Below are 19,933 nucleotides of genomic sequence, written 5' to 3'. Positions count from 1 at the left end.
TCCCTGGTGCGCAGGGTGCTTGGTCGACTGTTGGAGCATGACCTGTATGTTAAGGCTGAGAAATGCCTGTTCTTCCAGCAGTCCGTCTCCTTCCTAGGGTACCGCATTTCCACCTCAGGGGTGGAGAATTCAGCTGTGCGTAATTGGCCGACTCCCACCACGGTAAAGGAGGTGCAGAGGTTTCTAGGGTTTGCCAATTACTGCCGGAGGTTTATCCGGGGTTTTGGTCAGGTAGCGGCTCCCATTACCTCACTGCTGAAGGGGGGGCCCAGTACGTTTGCAGTGGTCAGCTGAGGAGGACAGGGCTTTTGGTCACCTGAGGGCTCTGTTTACCTCGGCTCCCGTGCTGGCCCATCCGGATCCCTCTTTGGCGTTCATAGTGGAGGTGGATGCGTCCGAGGCTGGGATAGGAGCCGTGCTCTCTCAGCGCTCGGGTACGCCACCGAAGCTCCGTCCCTGTGCCTTCTTCTCGAAGAAGCTCAGCCCAGCGGTGCGAAACTATGACGTGGGGGACCGGGAGAAGTTGGCTGTCGTCAAGGCTTTGAAGGTGTGGAGACATTGGCTTGAGGGGGCTAAACACCCTTTTCTCATCTGGACTGACCACCGCAATCTGGAGTACATCCGGGCAGCGAGGAGACTGAACCCTCGCCAGGCAAGGTGGGCCATGTTTTTCACCCGTTTTGTTTTCACCCTTTCTTACAGACCAGGTTCCCAGAACGTGAAGGCAGACGCACAGTCCCGGCTGTATGACACAGAGGAGCGGCCCATGGATCCCACCCCCATACTCCCGGCCTCCTGCCTGGTGGTGCCAGTAGTGTGGGAGCTGGACGCGGACATTGAGCAGGCGTTATGTGCAGAGCCTACTCCCCTCCAGTGTCCCGCTGGGCGTCTGTACGTTCCGTCTGCTGTCCGTGACCGGATGATCTATTGGGCCCACACGTCACCCTCCTCTGGTCATCCAGGCATCGGTCGGACAGTGCGCTGTCTGAGTGGGAAGTACTGGTGGCACACTTAGGCTAAAGACGTGAGGGTTTATGTTTCCTCCTGCTTGGTGTGCGCCCAGTGTAAGGCTCCTAGGCACCTGCCCAGAGGTAAGCTACACCCCTTACCCATTCCACAACGGCCTTGGTCGCACCTGTCGGTTGATTTCCTTACCGATTTTCCTCCCTCACAGGGTAACACCATGATCCTGGTCGTTGTGGACCATTTTTTCAAGTCCCGTCTTTCCCTCTCTGCCCGGTCTCCCTACGGCTCTACAGACTGCGGAGGCCTTGTTTACACACGTCGTCTGGCACTACGGGGTGCCTGAGGATATAGTGTCTGATCGGGGTCCCCAGTTCACTTCGAGGGTCTGGAGGCCGTTCATGGAACGTCTGGGGGTCTCGATCAGCCTTACCTCGGTTTTTCACCCCGAGAGTAACGGGCAGGTGGAGAGAGTTAACCAGGATGTGGGTAGGTTTCTGAGGTCTTATTGCCAGGACCAGAGTCAGATCGAAGCTCCTGCGGTGGACGACTGGTTCAGGCGCGCGGAGGAGACATGGGACGCCGCTCATGTTCACCCTCAGCGGGCCGTGCTGCGCCAGAAAGCCAGCGCAGACGGTCACCGCAGGAGCTTCGATCTGACTCTGATGCCAAGGCGCCAGAACAGGCTGGTACCCCAGTATGCACTGGAAGGGGTAGAGGTTAGTGGAGGAGTGGCGGAGCGAGTTCTGGGCCATCTCTGCCAGGGCCAGGGCACGAACGCCGCCCACTCCCCCGGCCGGGTGAGGTCTCACCGCAGTGAGGTCTGGCTCTTAACCCGAAACCTGCCCCTCCGCCTGCCCTGCCGGAAGCTGGGGCCGCGGTTTGAGGGGCCATTTAAAGTCCTGAGGAGACTGAACGAGGTTAGTTACAGGTTACAGCTTCCCCCCGATTACCGTATTAACCCCTCGTTCCATATGTCTCTCATCAGGCCGGTGGTGGCTGGCCCGCTCCAGGAGTTTGAGGTGTGGGAAGTTCCTCCGCCCCCTCTGGACATCGAGGGGGCCCCGGCGTATTCTGTTTGCTCCATACTGGATTCGAGACGTCGGGCGAGGGGCCTTCAGTACCTCGTGGAGTGGGAGGGGTATGGTCTGGAGGAGAGATGCTGGGTTCCGGTGGAGGACGTGTTGGACCCTTCAATGCTGCGGGCATTCCACCGTCTCCGTCCGGATCGCCCTGCACCTCGCCCTCCGGGTCGTCCCCGAGGCCGGTGTCGGCGCGGGTCAAGGGGGGGGTACTGTCACGACTTCCATCGAAGTCGGTTCCTCTCCTTGTTCGGGCGGCGTTCGGCGGTTGATGTCACCGGTCTTCTAGCCATCGCCGATCCACCTAGCATTTTCCATTTGTTTTGTCTTGTTTTTGTCTTATTTTTCCACACACCTGGTTTACATTCCCTCATTACTTGTCATGTATTTAACCCTCTGTTCCCCCCATGTCTGTGTGTGAAATTGTTTGTTGTAAAGTGCTTGTGCGACGGGTTATTTTGTACCCATATTTTGTGGTTCTGGGTGCCGTTGGTTTTGCATATTAAACTGCTCCGGTTATTACCCAGTTCTGTTCTCCTGAGCCTGACTTCCCTGCAGCCAGTCACGCACCCCTTACACATAGCCCTATCGTCCTTGTCCATGTCCCCCTGAAATAGAGTTTATTATAGTGGGAGGAAAGGTTTGTCAGCCCCAGCCATTAGCCCCATGGCCGCTGGCAGGGAATCTCTCATTGGATAGTAATAGTTGTGGTTAGTGGTCCATTTCATTGAGAGAGGCAGTGAGTGGCAGGTAAAGAGGAGGGTGGGAGGCTTCTGCCAAGCTACAGTGGATATGTGAGATTCCTGCACTGCATTTACTGGCCTGTCACTGCAGGAACAGACGTTATGCGAAAGAGGAACGAACAGCCATACAAAGGAAGTCTGATGCTCTTGCTTTCATCTCATGAAGAGTGAAATATTATTATGATGTTCAATCTGATTTCAAATGTGTATCGCGTTTTGGCAATTCCCAGCTACTTCATTTTGACATTTACAAAATGTAAAAAACAATTCCACAGTGGTTTCCTGGAGCGATGCATGGAACTTCAATGACATTGCAGCCCTAAACTGTCAGCATCTCAGCATCCTACAGATGCTGCTTTGGGATTTTTCCTAACTCAATCGCTCTCATTCACATAAACTGATTCATAGGAGGTGGATTTAGAGCTTTCTGCTTTGATGACTGGTGCAGAGAAATAGGCAACTACTAGAAATAAGGCGTTGGTGTGTGATAGTGAATGAGATCCACCAAACCTGGGCAAAACAAGAAACTGGCTTGAACTGACTGAGCTAGTTTGACAAAAAATACTGTATGAATCACACCATTCCACACATTCGGTCGCCTACAGCAGATTCCTTTGTTTATGGATTTGTGTAATTTCAAGAATTTCAGTGAGGTATTTTATTTTAACACAATGCATTCCAGTGCCAGCTTCCCATTCGAATTGCTACATTGTGGATCTAAAAGGAGGTTATTATGCTTGAAATCCAAAGAAAATATGTTTAAACAAAACTAAAATAGCACGCACATACTGTAATTGATCGAGATTATCTGGGCATTTCATGCCAAGCAGCACTGTGCTTTACTGATTTACCTGACTATCAGGTACAAAGAACTGCCTTTCTTTTGGTGTGCAAAGTGCATAATTTGAAGCAATGCATTCACTTTCTTTTCAAACTTTAACCTCTAACGAGTCACAAACCCGGATCCGGGATCCCCCCCATCAAAAAAGCTGACTAGCATAGCCTAGCCTAAAGCCACAGGGATATCATATAATAAAATGTTCATGAAATCACAAGTCCAAGACACCAAATGAAAGATACACATCTTGTGAATCCAGCTATCATTTCTGATTTTTAAAATGTTTTACAGGAAGACACAATATGTATTTCTATTAGCTAACCACCATAGCAAAAGACACAACTTTTTTTCCCACCATTTTTTTCCTGCATAGGTAGCTATCACAAATTCGACCAAATAAAGATATAAATAGTCACTAACCAAGAAACAACTAATCTAATCAATAACTAATCATAAACTTGACTAAAAAATACAGGTTGGACAGCAAATGAAAGATACATTAGTTCTTAATGCAACCGCTGTGTTAGATTTTTTAAATTAACGTTACTACGACATACAGCGTGCGTTAAAGCGAGACCACAATGAAATTAATGGCATAATAGTGGTTTTACATTTTTCAACAGAACAACGAATTAACATTATAAATAGTTCTTACTTTTTGATGAGCTTCCATCAGAATCTTGTGCAAGTTGTCCTTTGTCCAGAATCATCGTTGCTCAGTTGTAGATTGTCGTCTTCAACTTAGAAATTAGCAGCAAACATTAGCTATGTGGCCCAGACGTGTCCAACTCTTCATAACGCAGCACAAAGAAAGCACAAAGAAAATTCCGAAAATTGCAATATACTGATATAAACTGATATAACTCGGTTTAAAATAACTACATTATGAGGTTTTTAACACCTATATCGAATAAAATCAGAGCCGGATATATCTAAGGCCTATAACGAGAGCTTTTCAGAATGGCATCCTGAGGTCTGTCTTGCGCCATGACGAACGTTGAAAAGAGTGCACCCCCGGTTCCAAGAGCCTTTATATGGCCTCAGATCTGCCTAGCAACACCATTCCAATTCTCACTGCTTACTGACATCTAGGGGAAATTGTATGCAGTGCATGTCGACTCATAGATTACATGCAAATTAATAAACTGTCCCTGGAACAGAGTGCCCGATTTCATATTTCTCACTTCCTGACAGGAAGTTAGCTGCAACTTGAGTTCTGTTTTACTCACAGATATAATTCAAACGGTTTTAGAAACTAGAGAGTGTTTTCTATCCAATAGTAATAATAATATGCATATTGTACGAGCAAGAATTGAGTACGAGGCAGTTTAATTTGGGAACGAATTTTTACAAAGTCTAAATGGCGCCCCCCTATTGACAGATTTACTTGTAATGTTGCCTATACTCTCTGATGCTTCATCTAATGATAATTTTCCCTCCTGCATAATTTCATACTTGTTTCATAGAATTAACAGTACTTCTTCACAATTGTGTTGGATTTTAAACCGTAGATGAATTATGTAGAGGGAGACCATTTTCCGACTAGGGCTGCAAAACGCTCTCAAAAAATATATAGTAAAATAACTCTCTGCTTTGCAGAACCATTCAGATTAAATTGGGTTTTCCACTCAAGTAGCAATTGTCCCCACTGTAACCATGGAACCGAAGGTAAAAAAGAAGGTATTTTAAATATGGATTGAAAATGTTCTCTCCGTTACCCCTTGAAAATCACCTATTTGATCATACATTAGAAGACACAGGGCCCACACTGTTATTGACATTGAATAGAACTCTATAGACTACAACTAGAAGCAGTGTCCATGGTCCTGAATGTAGACTATAACCTTGAGTGCTGTCCATGGTCCAGAATCCCTTCCTTCCTTGGTTCATTCATTACCTTATTCATGGGTGTAATTATTCGGGTAGACTTGCCTGGCTGATTTAGCTCTGACTGAGGTAAAGCCCTAAATCTTAAGGCAATGAGACATATCCTATTGTGGCACTAGGCATGGACATCCATACTTAACTGTTAAGACTGCGCCTGATACTGTCTAATAGGTACAGTATATATACACACATTGGCCAGTTTATTAGGTACACCACCTCATTCACGAAAATGGTTCGCTACTACAGAGTGAGTCATGTAGTCATGGCTTGCTATATAAAGCAGGTAGACAGGCGTCAAGGCATTCAGTTCCGTTTCGACTGAACGTTAGAGTGGGCAAAACGAGTGAGCTAAGCAACTTTGATCATTGTATGATTGTCGGTGCCAGGCGCGCCGGTGTCAGTATCTCAGAAATGGCTGGCCTCCGGGCTTTTCACGCACAACAGTGTCTAGAGTTTACTAAGAATGGTGTAACAAACAAAAACATACAGTCAGCGGCAGTCCTGTTGGTGGAAACAGCTCTTTGATGAGAGGTGGAAGGAGAATGACAAGAATTGTGCAAGCTAACAGGCGGGCCACAAACAGGAAAATAACATGGCAGTAGAACAATGTGCAGAATGGAATCTTGGAACACACAACTTGTCGGTCCTTGTCACAGACGGTATTGCGGCAGATGACCACACCGGGTTCCACTGCTATCAGCTAAAAACAAGAAAAAGCAGCTCTTTTCGGCACATGATCACCAACACTAGACAATTGAGGAGTGGAAAAACATAGCCTGCTCCGACAAATCCGGGGTTCCTGTTGCGCCATGCTGATAGCAGATTCAGGATTTGGCGTAAGCAGCATGAGTCCATGGCCCCATCCTGCCTGGTGTCAATGGTACAAGTTGGTGGTGGTGGTGTAATGGTGTGGGGAATGTTTTTCTGGCACACGTTGGGTCCCTTTATACCAATTGAGCAACATTTCCATGCCTTGAAGAATTCAGGCTGTTCTGGAGGAAAAAGGGGTACGACCCGGTACTAGATGGGTGTACATAAAAACCTGGCCACTGGCCATTTCGGGCAAATGCCAGATGGGCTTGTCTAACTTTGATCATTATCAAGCTAATACTGGGGGCCTCAAGGGGGAAAAAATGGTCCGGTGTATTAAAAAACCATGGTCAATTTCTGGTCCCAGTCCGCCCCTGTACACACACACGCACACGCGCACACACACACACACACACACACACACACACACACACACACACACACACACACACACACACACACACACACACACACACACACACACACACACACACACACACACACACACACACACACACAGTAGTGGAGTAGATCCACGACAATAGACATAATAATTGATTCAATTAAGTGTCCCTCAAGAAACTATTTATCTAAAGCAGTGATCACCATAAGAAGATAGACATTTTGATAAATGGGGACTTTTTTGGCACATCTGTTCCTGCTACGCCCTCTGGTGTTCATCCGGTGTCTTCTTGACCTGCAGTTACTCCCCCTGTACACTCGCTCTCTCCCTCTCCCTCTCTGTGTGATTGTGTGGTTGGAGACAGGTGTGCTGGAGTCAGAGCAGATTGCTACCAGCTGCAACTCGTTCCATAATCAAGACCTCTACAAATACTCAGTCCTGCCACTTCCAATCCGCCAGATCGTAATCTCTGCTCAGTCAGTTCATGATTCTAGCCATTTGTGATTACGCAAGAGCCTGTTACTCTGCTGTGCCTGTTTCCATGCCTGACACCGTTTATCCTTTCATTGCAGTTACCGCTGTCTCCTGTGCCACATCTCACCACACAACTATCTTGCTCTGGATTTTATTCACCATCACTACCTTGGATTCCCCTCAGCCGAGTAGAACAGGGTTAACAGGTCCTAACTCCAACCTCAGGCTAACAGACTCCAACCTGAGGCTAACAGACTCAACGCTGACGCTGAAAATATGAGTCGCTGTGCTTTGGGAGATTAGTCTAACTCTGTTATCAAACTCTCCTCCCTTCGTGGTCGAATTGATGCAAAGAATTTATCTGATTTTCTGTAATATACTATTGCAATGCTTAAAAGCCAGATCAATGCCAGTAGGCTGGACAGACCATAATATTGTGACCATAACCATGAACACCAAGGTTCCAAACAAACCCCCTAGGATTGTGGTTAAGAGAAATTTTAAAACATTTAATCATGAGCTATTTCTAAATGATTTGGCTGCTGTACCCTGGGAGCTGATTTATCTAGAGGATGATTTAAATCCCGCTACAGAATGTTTTATTGATTTGCTTACTGATGTAATGGACCATCATATAAGAAAGAGTACACTTGGTGCTCGTCCATCTCCATGGATTAATGATGGTGAGGCTGAGGCTTTTTCTCAAAGAAATATGGCAAAAGTCTTAGCAGCCAAGTCAAAATTAGAAATTGATGAACAGAATTATAGAACAAGGCGTAATTATGCAGTTAAATTGAATCGAAAGGAAAAAAAAAATATTTTACAACAATGCTTTTATAAAAAGGTATGGAACACAGTTAAGGGCTTACTTGGTACATCTATCTCATCATGCCCATCTAGTGTGGACGGGAGAATAATAACAAAACCAGTTGATATTGCCAATCATTTTGCAGATTTATTTACAAAGAAAATTAATTTACTGAGCAACAATGTAAACATACATTCTTCCAAACAAGCTATGGTCCAAAGGATTGATGATCATATTATGAGCAACAAGATCTGCTCTTTTAGTCTGCAAACAGTGTCAGTGGAGGAGGTGTTAAACCTATTGAAGTCATTACCTGATGGTAAATCTACAGGTTATGGTCTTATGGACAATTTTTTGCTTTGCTGTGCTGCCCCCCAGATTGCAGTTCCACTGAGATACATATTTAATTGGTCACTGGAAAAGGGGAAGTTTGCAAATGTATGGAAGCATGCGAAACTGTGTCCTATTCCGAAAGACTGCAAAGAACCCATTACTCCTGCCAATAGTCGACCAATTAGTCTACTCCCTACACTCAGTAAGATATTGGAGGGTATTGTGAGTAGACAAATATGGGAGTAGATGGAAAATAATGATCTGATTACAGCCAATCAGCATGCTTATCGCAAAAACCATTCCACTACCACTGCATTGGTTGACATGACTGACCAGTGGCTCAATGCTATGGATAATGTCAGGTTTGTGGGTGTACTATTTTTAGATTTCAGTGCAGCATTTGATTTAGTGGATCATGAAATAATTTGGACAAAAATAATGCATTATGCTTTTAAGGAGGTAGCATTGAATTGGGTACAGTCATATCTAACTGACAGGAAACAGTCCACCTATATCAATGGTTAATTTTCTTCCCCTCATGTATTAAACTGTGGAATACCGCAGGGCAGCTGCCTTGGGCCACTTCTTTATTTAATATATACCAACGACCTTCCCTATGTCTTAGCTGAAACTCAAGCTACTATATTTTGCAGATGATCCTACAATTTATGCAGCAAGACAATCGGTTCAACAGGTACAGCAAGCTTTACAAGGATATTTGGAGAATATTAGGGAGTGGGTTTGCCAAAACAAACTTGGTTTAAACACCAAGAAAACCAAAGTTATGTTGGTCTGTTCCACTAGGAAAAGGCCAAAACAGCATGGGATACAATTAAGTATGGGAAGAGTACAAATTGAAGAAGTGGCAGAAACCAAACTATTGGGAGTGCAGCTAGACAACTGCTTATCATGGTCGTCTCAAATAACTAATCCATGTAAAAAAAAATATTAACTTCTTATGGCTGCAAGGGAAAGTGTTGAGTAGCCAGTGAAATCGTGCCCATTTCAAACGGCCTCCTACTCAATTCTTGCTCGTACAATATGGATATTATTATTAATATTGGATAGAAAACACTCTTTAGTTTCTAAAACCGTTGGAATTATTTCTCTGAGTGAAACAGAATTCATTTGGCAGCACTTTCCCTGACCAGGAAGTGAAATGTCAGAAATATGTGTTCTGTTCAACTTGATGCATATACATGGTCATGACACTTAGGAGTCTACTTACACTCCATACGCCTTCCTCTTGGTGTCAAGAGGATGTGAGAGAAGAAATTTTGTGTTCATCTTGGTCTGGGGTGGAATAAAAGCTCTTTGTATGACGTGACCGTCCACTTCCGGTACTCTGAAGCGCGCGACAAGGAAGTGCCATTGCCTTCTGTTTTGCTGCCGTAATAGACGACAACTATCCCCGGCTCTGAATTTTTTTGATACATGTGAACATATCATCGTAATGTATGTTTTTTCAATATAGTTTAATCAGATTATTGAAATTTTTTCGGGAGTTTTGCCGTGTTCCGTCCTCTGACTGTGTTTACGTCGGAGAGATTTGTGCCACTCGGCTAGTGCCAATGCTAAGTGAAGAGGGAAATTTGCCATTCTGAATCCAAACAACGACTCATCTGGACAGAGGACACCTTGTTCAACATTCTGATGAAAGATCAGCAAAAGTAAGAACCAATTTATGATGTTATTTCATATATCTGTCGTGCATGTGAATTGGTCGTGGGCGCCCAAGTGTATCTGGCTATTGTGGCTACGCAAATATAGCGCTACATTTTGTTTTCGCTGTAAAACATTTAATAAATCGGAAATATTGTTTGGAATCACAAGATGCCTGTCTTTCAATTGCTGCACACTATGTATTTTTCAGAAATGTTTTATGATGAGTAATTAGCTATTTGACGTTGGTGTCTGTAAATATTATGGCTGCTTTCGGTGCAATTTCTGATTGTAGCTGAAATGTAAACTATGGTTTATACCTGAAATATGCAAATTTTTCGACCAAAACATATGCTTTACAATAAATATGTTATCAGACTGTCATCTGATGAATTTGTTTCTTGGTTAGTGGCTATTTATATCTTTATTTGGTCGAATTTGTGATAGCACCTGATGGAGTAAGAAACTGATGGAGTTAGAAAAAGTTGTGTCTTTTGCTAACGTGGTTAGCTAATAGATTTACATATTTTGTCTTCCCTGTAAAACATTTTAAAAATCGGACATGTTGGCTTGATTCACAAGATGTGCACCTTTCATCTGGTGTCTTGGACTTGTTAATGTGTGAAAGTTAAATATTTAAAAAATATATATTTTGAATTTCGCGCCCTGCATTTGAGCTGGATGTTGTCATAAGTGTACCGGTGTCGGGCTGCACCCCTAACAGGTTTTAAAACAGCATGCATAATCAGAAGGATGGCTAAATATTTACCAGGAAAAATTCTTCAGATACTAACACAAGCATTAATTGAGAATCAGGTGAACTACTGTTCTGTGGTCTGGGGAAATGCATCATAGTGAAGTTAGGAGGCTGCAGAATGCACAGAACAAAGCAGTAAGGATTGTTTTAAGGTGGAGATATGGTTCTTCTGTTGCAGTCATGCGCAGTGTTCTTGGTTGGTCAACAATCGAGAAAATAATTGAAAGGAACATGCTTATTTTATTTCATAATATACATCATTTAAAACGGCCAAATTCTATTCACAAAGGTATTCAGTTGGTAAGAGACAGACATTCCGTAAATTCTAGGAATAGATTGTCCACCATCTATGCGTGGTCCAAACAGAAAAGAGAAATAGGCAAAAGAACATTTCGATTTAGAGCAATTAAGAAATTGAATAAATTAACTGAGTAAACCAGAAACCTTTCAATATATAAATTTAAACATGATTTTAAAACAATTTAAACATAATACATAGAAATGTTGTGGGACTATAGTAGATGAAGAATCAATATTTTTTTAGATTGAGTATTTATTGGGTCATTATGTTAGTATATTATGTATGTTTGTAATAGTGTGTTAATATGTGGAAATGTGTTCGTGTTATAAATTGTATTTTAATGTTTAAGGACTCTTGGAAGATTAGTCCAAATGGGGACTAAAGGAGATCCAAATCAAATCAAATCAGTCTCCACATCTGGCTTTTCTGCAACTCATCTGAGCTTCCCCGGGTCTGCACTCCATATCTCTCTGTGTAAAAACAAATATTTTGATTAATTCATCCCTGTTTCCCCATCTGAGTCTGCTCTTGGGTTCCCCTGTGTCGCTCCGCTTAACACTTTTGGGGATAAAAATAGCCACCGTGGATCATGAGTTTCGTTGCTAGTCCTTCCGTGACCGTTAAAATTTGTTTTGTTTAATTTTTTTCTGAAATGGTATATTTCTCGTGTTAAACATAAGAGGCTTTGTGGCGGTGTGCTACTGTTCAGATTTTCCACTTTTCCGACGGGAGTGTGTCTCGGCACAAAGTGAAGAAATTAACTCTGAATTCAATGGAGCCGTAATGAGATTAGGACCGGGTGTCACGTTCCTGACCTGTTTTCCCTTGTTTTTGTATTTGTTTAGTATGGTCAGGGCGTGACCATACTAAACAATTCTATGTTGTGTGTCTAGTTTGTCTGTTTCTGTGTTCAGCCTAATATGGTTCTCAATCAGAGGCAGCTGTCAATCGTTGTCCCTGATTGAGAATCATATATAGGTGGCTTGTTTAGTGTTGGGGATTGTGGGTGGTTGTTTCCTGTCTCTGTGTTTGTGTTCTGCACCAGATAGGACTGTCTCGGTTTTCACGTTTGTTGTTTTGTATTGTTGTAAGTGTTCACAGTTCATTATATTAAACATGTTGAACACTAACTGCGCTGCATTTTGGTCCACTCCTTCATCCCAGGAAGAAAGGGAAGTCAATCGTTCAATGGCGAACTCCACATGAGCAGAGTGCTCATCCTCTTGTGCAAAAACAGTGTCAGGGCCAAGAATCCAAGCCACATGAACATTTTAGCTCATATCATACATTTGTAGGTGTTTGGAAATTGTTCAGAAATCATAGATTAAAACCAACATCAAAACTAAACTGGAAATCTCCTTCCCTTATTTATTTCCCCTCCCTCTTCTCTTCCCTTTCCTTTTTACATTTTAGCAGACACTTTTATCCAGAGCAACTTACAGTAGTGAGCATATACATTTTCGTACTTTTTCATACTGGTCCACTGTGGGAATCTAACCCACAACCCTGGCATTGCAAGTGCCATGCTCTACCAACGGAGACTCTCCTGTCATGGCCTTATCTTCCAGTCTCTTCCCTCCTGATGCTCTGGCCAGCTAGCCTCACATAACATATTCTGGGCCAGCATTCCAATCAGGTCAGCCTGAGACAGAGAACAAAGGAGTCCTGTCCTGCTGCTACCTCCACTGGACCTCCAACCAGAATAGCCCTGCCCTTCAACCAGAGTAGCCCTGCCACCCTGCCTCCCCTCCACCACCAGTCCTCCAATCCCCCTCAGGACTCCTTGACAAACCCTCACCTCCCCACAACCTCCAGGAGTTGAGATTTCACAGCTCATAATCCAAAACTAATTTTGAATTGAGGGTTAGTCCCAGGTAAATCAAAATGTCATATCAGGAAATATTTGTGTGAAATATTCATGCTCAGGTAAATTGTTTGCTTTCCCCTCCCTCAAATGCTGATTCAGGCTATGAATTCCAACAAAATTTGGGATTATATTTTGTTGGGTAGGTTATAATCCATCCCTTAGGCTTGCAAATGGTCATCATGTTCATTCAGAACAGATAGATATAACTTTCTGTCCTCCTTGAAAGTCACACAATATGAGTTCTGCCTCAGCAACTAGAAATGGCTGCAGGTTTTTACCACGGTAAATGCATACAAAATACATTACAAATGAACCCATCTATTCAAAACCAAGGTAAACCATGTCTGCCTCAAACACCAATGGAATGCATTAAAACCTGTCAGTGTGACCACTGTAGGGCCTCCACAGCCTGATCTACATCCACCTACTAATGATAATCAAAATCAAGCTCTCTGATCAACCCAGAGAAACGCCAAATCAATAGTCCCTCAGCTCTTGTTTTCAATCTCTCTACCATATTGCTAATCCACCACGAATGACTGGACCAATTCATTCTCTATGCAAACACAGAGCCATTGGCTTCAACAGTCTCCACGTGGATGTGGCAGATGGGTCCCAGGCAGGTTGGGAAACTTCAAAGGGTCGGGAAAACAACTATTTTTCGTATTCTCACTAACTCCAGTCTAATTTTTCTCTTTATGGCTCCCTTTTACTTTGAGATGATTATAGCAACCATAGAAATTTACACACACACACACACACACACACACACACACACACACACACACACACACACACACACACACACACACACACACACACACACACACACACACACACACACACACACACACACACACACACACACACACACACACACACAAACACCAAAACAAACCCAGACAGGGTGTAAATGTTCAGCATCTTCCATCAGAGTGAGGACCTCCGAGAGATTGGATATACCACAATGTCCATTTAAAACAGCCTCTGATTTATTAGTGATTTTCTGCTTGATCTGTGTTTATTATTGTGAACTGTAAGGTATCAGTGAAGCCCTTTCCAAAAGCAAATTACACGCTTGGAGTCCTTTATGTGTTTGCTGAGTGGTGAATTTAAAGCCCATTCATATTCTATTGGCACTAGACTTAAGAGATCTCTTGTAATTCCTCCATTTGGGTCCGGTCAACAATTCACTGTGCTGTAGAAGAAAAACAAGGAAGGGAAGCGCTGCAACATCCGGGACTTGCATTAGCCACTGGTGGGAAATGGTGATTCATAAAGAAAGTAACCATATTTTTTCTGTTTTTTCCACCTCACCCTTAAATTGAGTTGAGGAAATTGATGCCTTTGCATACTGAATGGAGAATATTTTATTTCTGAACACGGTCCACAGGGATAGGAGTGTATAATCGTGTGCATAGATTCACTTCGGAGGGTAAGATGAAACGACTCAATATCGCCATCTGCCGGCCTTTGGGCTCAAATTCTCAGTCGGCTCTATGACTCTGGAGCAGAGTGAAAATCACTTACACAATTACACAAGTATTGGTATTGTTTGAATAGAACACACCTGAACAAAGCTGGACGCTACAACTTGGTCTCAGAGCATTTCGTAATATTCTGTATGTAAATCCAAAACACTCCATTTAGCATGATATGTTACGTTTCGTACAGTATGTTTTAATTTGTGGATGTCCATAATATGTTATGAATTCCAATTTGTTGTGGCTAATGTGGCTAGGTGGCTAACGTCAGATAGACTAGGGGTTAGGGTTAGGGTTTGGGGTTAAGGTTAGAGTTAGATGTTAGGTTAAACGGTTATAGGGTTAAGGTTAGGTTTAAGGTTAGAGTTAGGTGTTAGGTTAAAAGGTTAAAGAGTTAAGGTTAGGGTTAGGAGTTAGGTTAAAGGGTTATGGTTTAGGTTAGGGGAGGGGTTAGTTAACATGCTGAGTAATAGCAAAATAACTACAAAGTAATAAGTAGTTGCAAAGTTGCTAATTAGCAGAAATGATAAAGTTGTCCATGATGAGATTCATGAAGAATATACTCCTACCCATCCACCCCAACCAACCACCCTTCTTTAATTGTTGCCTTAAATAAGTAGTCTTCTGTCTTATTTAACAAAGTCCTGAATTTACATTTACTATGTTACTATGCTAGTCTATGAGACCAGGCTGGACTGAGTAGCAGCAGTATATTTCACCTGATGTCCCATTAACCATGCACAAGTGACACACTGAGGCTTTTGCACCAGAACAACGTTTGTACACAGGGACAGAGTTTCACGTTTTACTGTTGCAACTCATAAACATGCAGCTAATTTCTAAGGAGTGTCTTCCTCTTTACCTTAAATGTGTGAGGTAAAAATAATCAACCTCCACGGAATTGACTTGGAAACACTTGCTTTTATGACTACTGCAAAGCTGCAAAGAACAATTACACACACATACACACGCACGCGCGCACACACTCGCAAGCACACCTTCATTCACTTATTCTCTACAACACGCACACACGCCATCACCCAGCCAGATGCTGTAAAGCTGTGTGTAGTGTGAGAGGAAGTGTGGTGTGGTGCCTGTCTTGGGGACACAGAGGACATTCGCTAACGTCGCTTCTCAGTTGGGCAGCCCGACTCCCGACGGGTGCGCTCTAAACTCGTGACGAAGCTTTCTCAAAGTGAAGCATGCGCACACATCTTTGAGCGGCGACTGATATAGGCTACAGCTCAGGTAAGATCGGCTTTCATGTAACTTTTATCTGTAAAATAATTATCGGCAGTTATATATATATTGAAATAGTCAGAGGAGGTCATGGGTGTGGTGGTGTGGCTGCTTTAACTATAGCGAATGGACGAATTTGTGCCGTTCAACCGCGTGTCAAAGACTACATAAATTATGAATATATGCTGAGGCGGCTGTTTTTAGCGTGGGTTTGTACATGCATTATTTGATAGTGGTGTAGACTGAAAATAATTCTTAGACGCAAACGGATGCGACGGGGTGTCGGTGACAGAGTGCACTCGATCACATCACTGACATGACAGGCTCAGAATATTTAACTGGTCAATGACAAATGGGATGTCCTCTAGATTGACCTGGTCTTATTGATATCAATCACAGTGATAGATAGCATCACCCCATGTGTAATTGTATGAAAACGGAAATTATTAAATTAAAAGTTTAGACTTAATTGGAATGCATTTTTGATTGTAAAAAACATTCCTTACCCCAGGGCACTTCAACGGATGAAATAGGGAACCATGTTTGTATGTCCCGTCAATAAATGACCAGATCTATGAAGAAACAGAGTGCACATGTTTCTTTATGCATTATTTCTATTCTGCATAACATTTTGTCATAGCCATAATACACCATAATAATTGCCTATAGAGCATTAAGTACCCACTGGGCACACACTGGTTAAATCAACGTTGTTTCCACGTCATTTCAATGAAATTACGTTGAACCAACGTATAATATACGTTGCATTGACGTCTGTGCCCAGTGGGTAAACTATACAAACTATGCAAACTTGAAATATGCCACATATCCTACCCCACTATCCTACCCCAAACTTGAAATATGCCACATATCCTACCCCACTATAGCCCACCAAAATGCAAGTCTGAAATGTCTGAATATTCAAGCTTCAACCACTGAACTCAAGGCTCTCACAGCCTTTGTCTATACCTGAGAAAAAATATACTGACACTTTAATAAGCAGAATTCTAAGTTATTGCTGTTTAGTGTAACCAATAGCAATCTGTGAGATGCTTTCATACCTAATTTAATCATAATTAATAAAGTTTACAAGTGGACATGTGTGTGCAGAGATTATGTGTGCATAGAGGTATAATTGCTGCGCATATTAATAATAACAGGAGCTTCGAGTGTATGCCTGTGTGTTTGTGCATGATGCATCTCTCCTCTTTAGCCCATGATTACGCACGCGAGAGTCAATGGACAGGCATCTCGAGCCAGTGGCACAGGCAGTGAGAGCAGCGCGAGCACGTTCTGTCTGAGGTAGCCTAGTTGAATGCCCCTGAGCACCACCCGACTTCAGTGGCACAGATGTGTCTGGTCGTCTCTCGTCTGTAATTCAATGTCTGTAATTATCTCTCGTAGTTGAAGTGGCGCGAGGAAGAGCGGTCGTGAGCGACACACACGAACAAGGTCCGCAGCATGTTTAAGCATGTTTAGCCACTGTTGAATGCAGGTGGCAGAGCGCGGTCGCTGTCCCTGGTGCTGAATGCGCTTGCCAGTCGATCTGCGGCAAGCGTTGCGAGACAGTAAACGTTTTTTGGTCGAGAAAATACGCATGGACTGACGTGAATGCTGAACAACAACCAAGCGGTTAACATAGCGCTGTGCAGAGTAAATTGGATCTCAAGTCCTCTATTGTTTGAAGGATGGAGAGATTTTTCCTGTCAACCGTGCCACTGCTAATTCTCAGCTGTCTAGGTGTCTCTCGCGTTTTAGCGGGTAAGTTAATATTTATGTAGGCTACTTAAAAATATATTTTTTTTTTTCAGCAATTATTCACCCAGGCATTCACGTATTCGCCATGCAGTGAGAACGATAAGGTTAGTGTGCGAGCGTTAGGAGGATTGCATTGGTGTTCGTGCAAATAAACCATGGGAATAAGTGAATGTTTGTCCTAATTTGTTTCTAATTGGCATTTAGGCTAGCCTATTCTGTGCAATGAGTGATGAAGCCTGTGTGTGTAAGATCCTGTATTGATACAATGCTCCAGACATTTTATACTGGGACTGGTCTATACTGGTGAAGAAACCAAAGAATTTGGTATGAGAATAGGATATCTTTGGCAAAAACATTCTATATGCTATGGAACAAGAGCAGTTACGTTTCTGGATTTAAAGGCTAGACAAATTGATTTGTAACATCTCAGCACCAATCGTTTTTATTGCCTACTTCGTGTTTCCAGGATGTTTTAATTAATGTAGCCTATTTCATATTTAGTACCAATAAGCAAGAATAGTACTAGACGTTGAGCCAAGCAGTTGCCAAGTGGTTACTTTCATAAGATTTAGACTCATATGATGTTACACTGACTTAACCCAAACAGGTTCATAGATAACCAACTGTGTGTGTGTGTGTGTGTGTGTGTGTGTGTGTGTGTGTGTGTGTGTGTGTGTGTGTGTGTGTTTGCATGTGTGCATGTGTGTTTGCATGTGTGTTTGCATGTGTGTGTGTGTGTGTGTGTGTGTGTGTTCAAGTAAAGCTGATCTTTGAATTTGATTAAGTAGCACAATGTACAGGTTCAAGCCTAATGTCCCAGGTAATGAAATAGCTTTAATAAAATTATATATTTTTTACTATGCAGAAATCTAGTTTTTTGGCTGTGAGTCACATGTACTGTTATTACATAATGATGGAGTAGGATAACAAATCTATACATATCTTATTCTAAACACATCACAGTAATATGTCATATCTATACAGCAGGGACCAAAATAACAGTTAATGGACCACTGGCACAAGTTGCAATACAATCTGTGGAAGAAAATAACAATTTCACATTGTTCCTTGGAAGGCGTGCTGGCAGATCTATGCGTGGGAGTGAACCCTGGGAATAGACTGGTGAGAAGAACCCCAGCAGAATCCATATTGTGCATGCCCGAAACACATGAGTGCTATGGCTTTCACAGCTCATCTTGATGGAGTGCTGCTAATCAAACTGACACACTACTGCAATCAGAATTCACCTCTTGCCCTCTCCAGCATTTACATTTCAGCTGGATTGCATTGCTCCCATCGGCCTCCTCTTTATACCACCTATCACCCTCTCTCTCTTTCGCACACACACTCATACATACACACAGATACTTAGACATAGCCTAGACACAGACAATTTCATGCACGCACATACACACACACACACACATCCTTACTGTGTAAGCACATCATGTTTTGCAGAAAGTGGAGTGCACATATGGGCGGCATGGCTCCTCAATCTAGCTTCTCATACCCTCTTCTCTGGCTACCTGTCATACTTTCCTTTCTCCTCTCCATTGACTTTCTGAAGACTTTTCAGAAGAAACACATTCTGAAGAGTATTTTAGACAAGTGTAATGTTCCCTCCAATCCACTCCAATCCAATCTCCATCCAGAAGTGCCCTTGACTCTCTCCACTTAACACTTCTACTAAGGAGATGGAAGAGGATTAATGGTCTCTCTGATTGTCTGAGTGTTCTTCAATCCTGGTCCTGGAGACCCACAGGGTGTTAGAACTGGACTGTAAAAAAGCCTGCACACTCGGTGTATCCCTAGGTCCACTGCATTGACGAACACCATTAGATCTATGAATTAGGGGCTAGCTGCATTGCTATGTGTATTTTCTCTCTAGACAGTACTGTCTTGTGAAATGACATACAATAGGTGACATTTACTGTGGCTATAAGTAGTTTGATGTAGATGGAGCAAATTCTCTCTGCACTGCCTGCAGGACTGGCTCATGAGTCAGTGCTTTATTCAATCGTCCAGCACAATCAGAATGTATGAAACAATTAGTGTGAGTAGGACGGATAGATTGAAACAAGCATGTGGGTGGGCGTCAACACACTGTAAACTTTACAGTTGTGACATCCTTTAATGTGTTTCTGTTTATTGTGAGTCATAAAGTGTCAGTTACCCTGGACTACGAATGCAAAGCTAACGTTTCCATTTAAAATGAACCTCACACTCTTAACGTGGGTGTAAATTCCACCAGACATTTCCTGCTCTGAAACAGGCTCACCATGACACAATAAATCAGTCAATCAACAAATTAAATCAACCAATCAATCAATCAAATAATTAAACAGTAACCAATTAGTAGAAATGCCCAGCAAGTCCTCCTTTAGGGACCCTTTCATGTTCTGATGAACCGACTAGCTGTTCTAAAGAAACATGTTTTTTACTATATAATGTAATATGACTATTATACTCCCCCAATGAGGACTCTAATGCTAGTGAACCAGAGGAGTCTTGGCACTCCCTAACC

General features: G+C 42.9%; 1 protein-coding gene across 3 annotated transcripts in view; it reads left to right on the top strand.

Moving 5' to 3' along the window:
• The first annotated feature begins 16,871 nt into the window (after positions 1–16,871).
• Positions 16,872–19,933, top strand: part of fndc5a (fibronectin type III domain containing 5a) — a 51,780-nt gene continuing 48,718 nt past the window's right edge. The window contains exon 1 of one of the 3 annotated variants that reach the window (XM_055862993.1): positions 16,872–17,412. In XM_055862993.1, the coding sequence (XP_055718968.1) occupies positions 17,340–17,412 (73 nt within the window). In that variant the 5' untranslated portion in view covers positions 16,872–17,339. The remainder of the gene's footprint in view (positions 17,413–19,933) is intronic. The other 2 variants (XM_055862994.1, XM_055862991.1) reach the window with 2 other exon arrangements.

This window comes from Salvelinus fontinalis, chromosome 15, assembly GCF_029448725.1.
Source record: "Salvelinus fontinalis isolate EN_2023a chromosome 15, ASM2944872v1, whole genome shotgun sequence".
In the NCBI taxonomy this organism is placed as follows: domain Eukaryota; kingdom Metazoa; phylum Chordata; class Actinopteri; order Salmoniformes; family Salmonidae; genus Salvelinus; species Salvelinus fontinalis.
The sequence above is the reverse complement of the archived record's forward strand: the minus strand, read 5'-3'. Positions and strand labels throughout refer to the sequence as shown.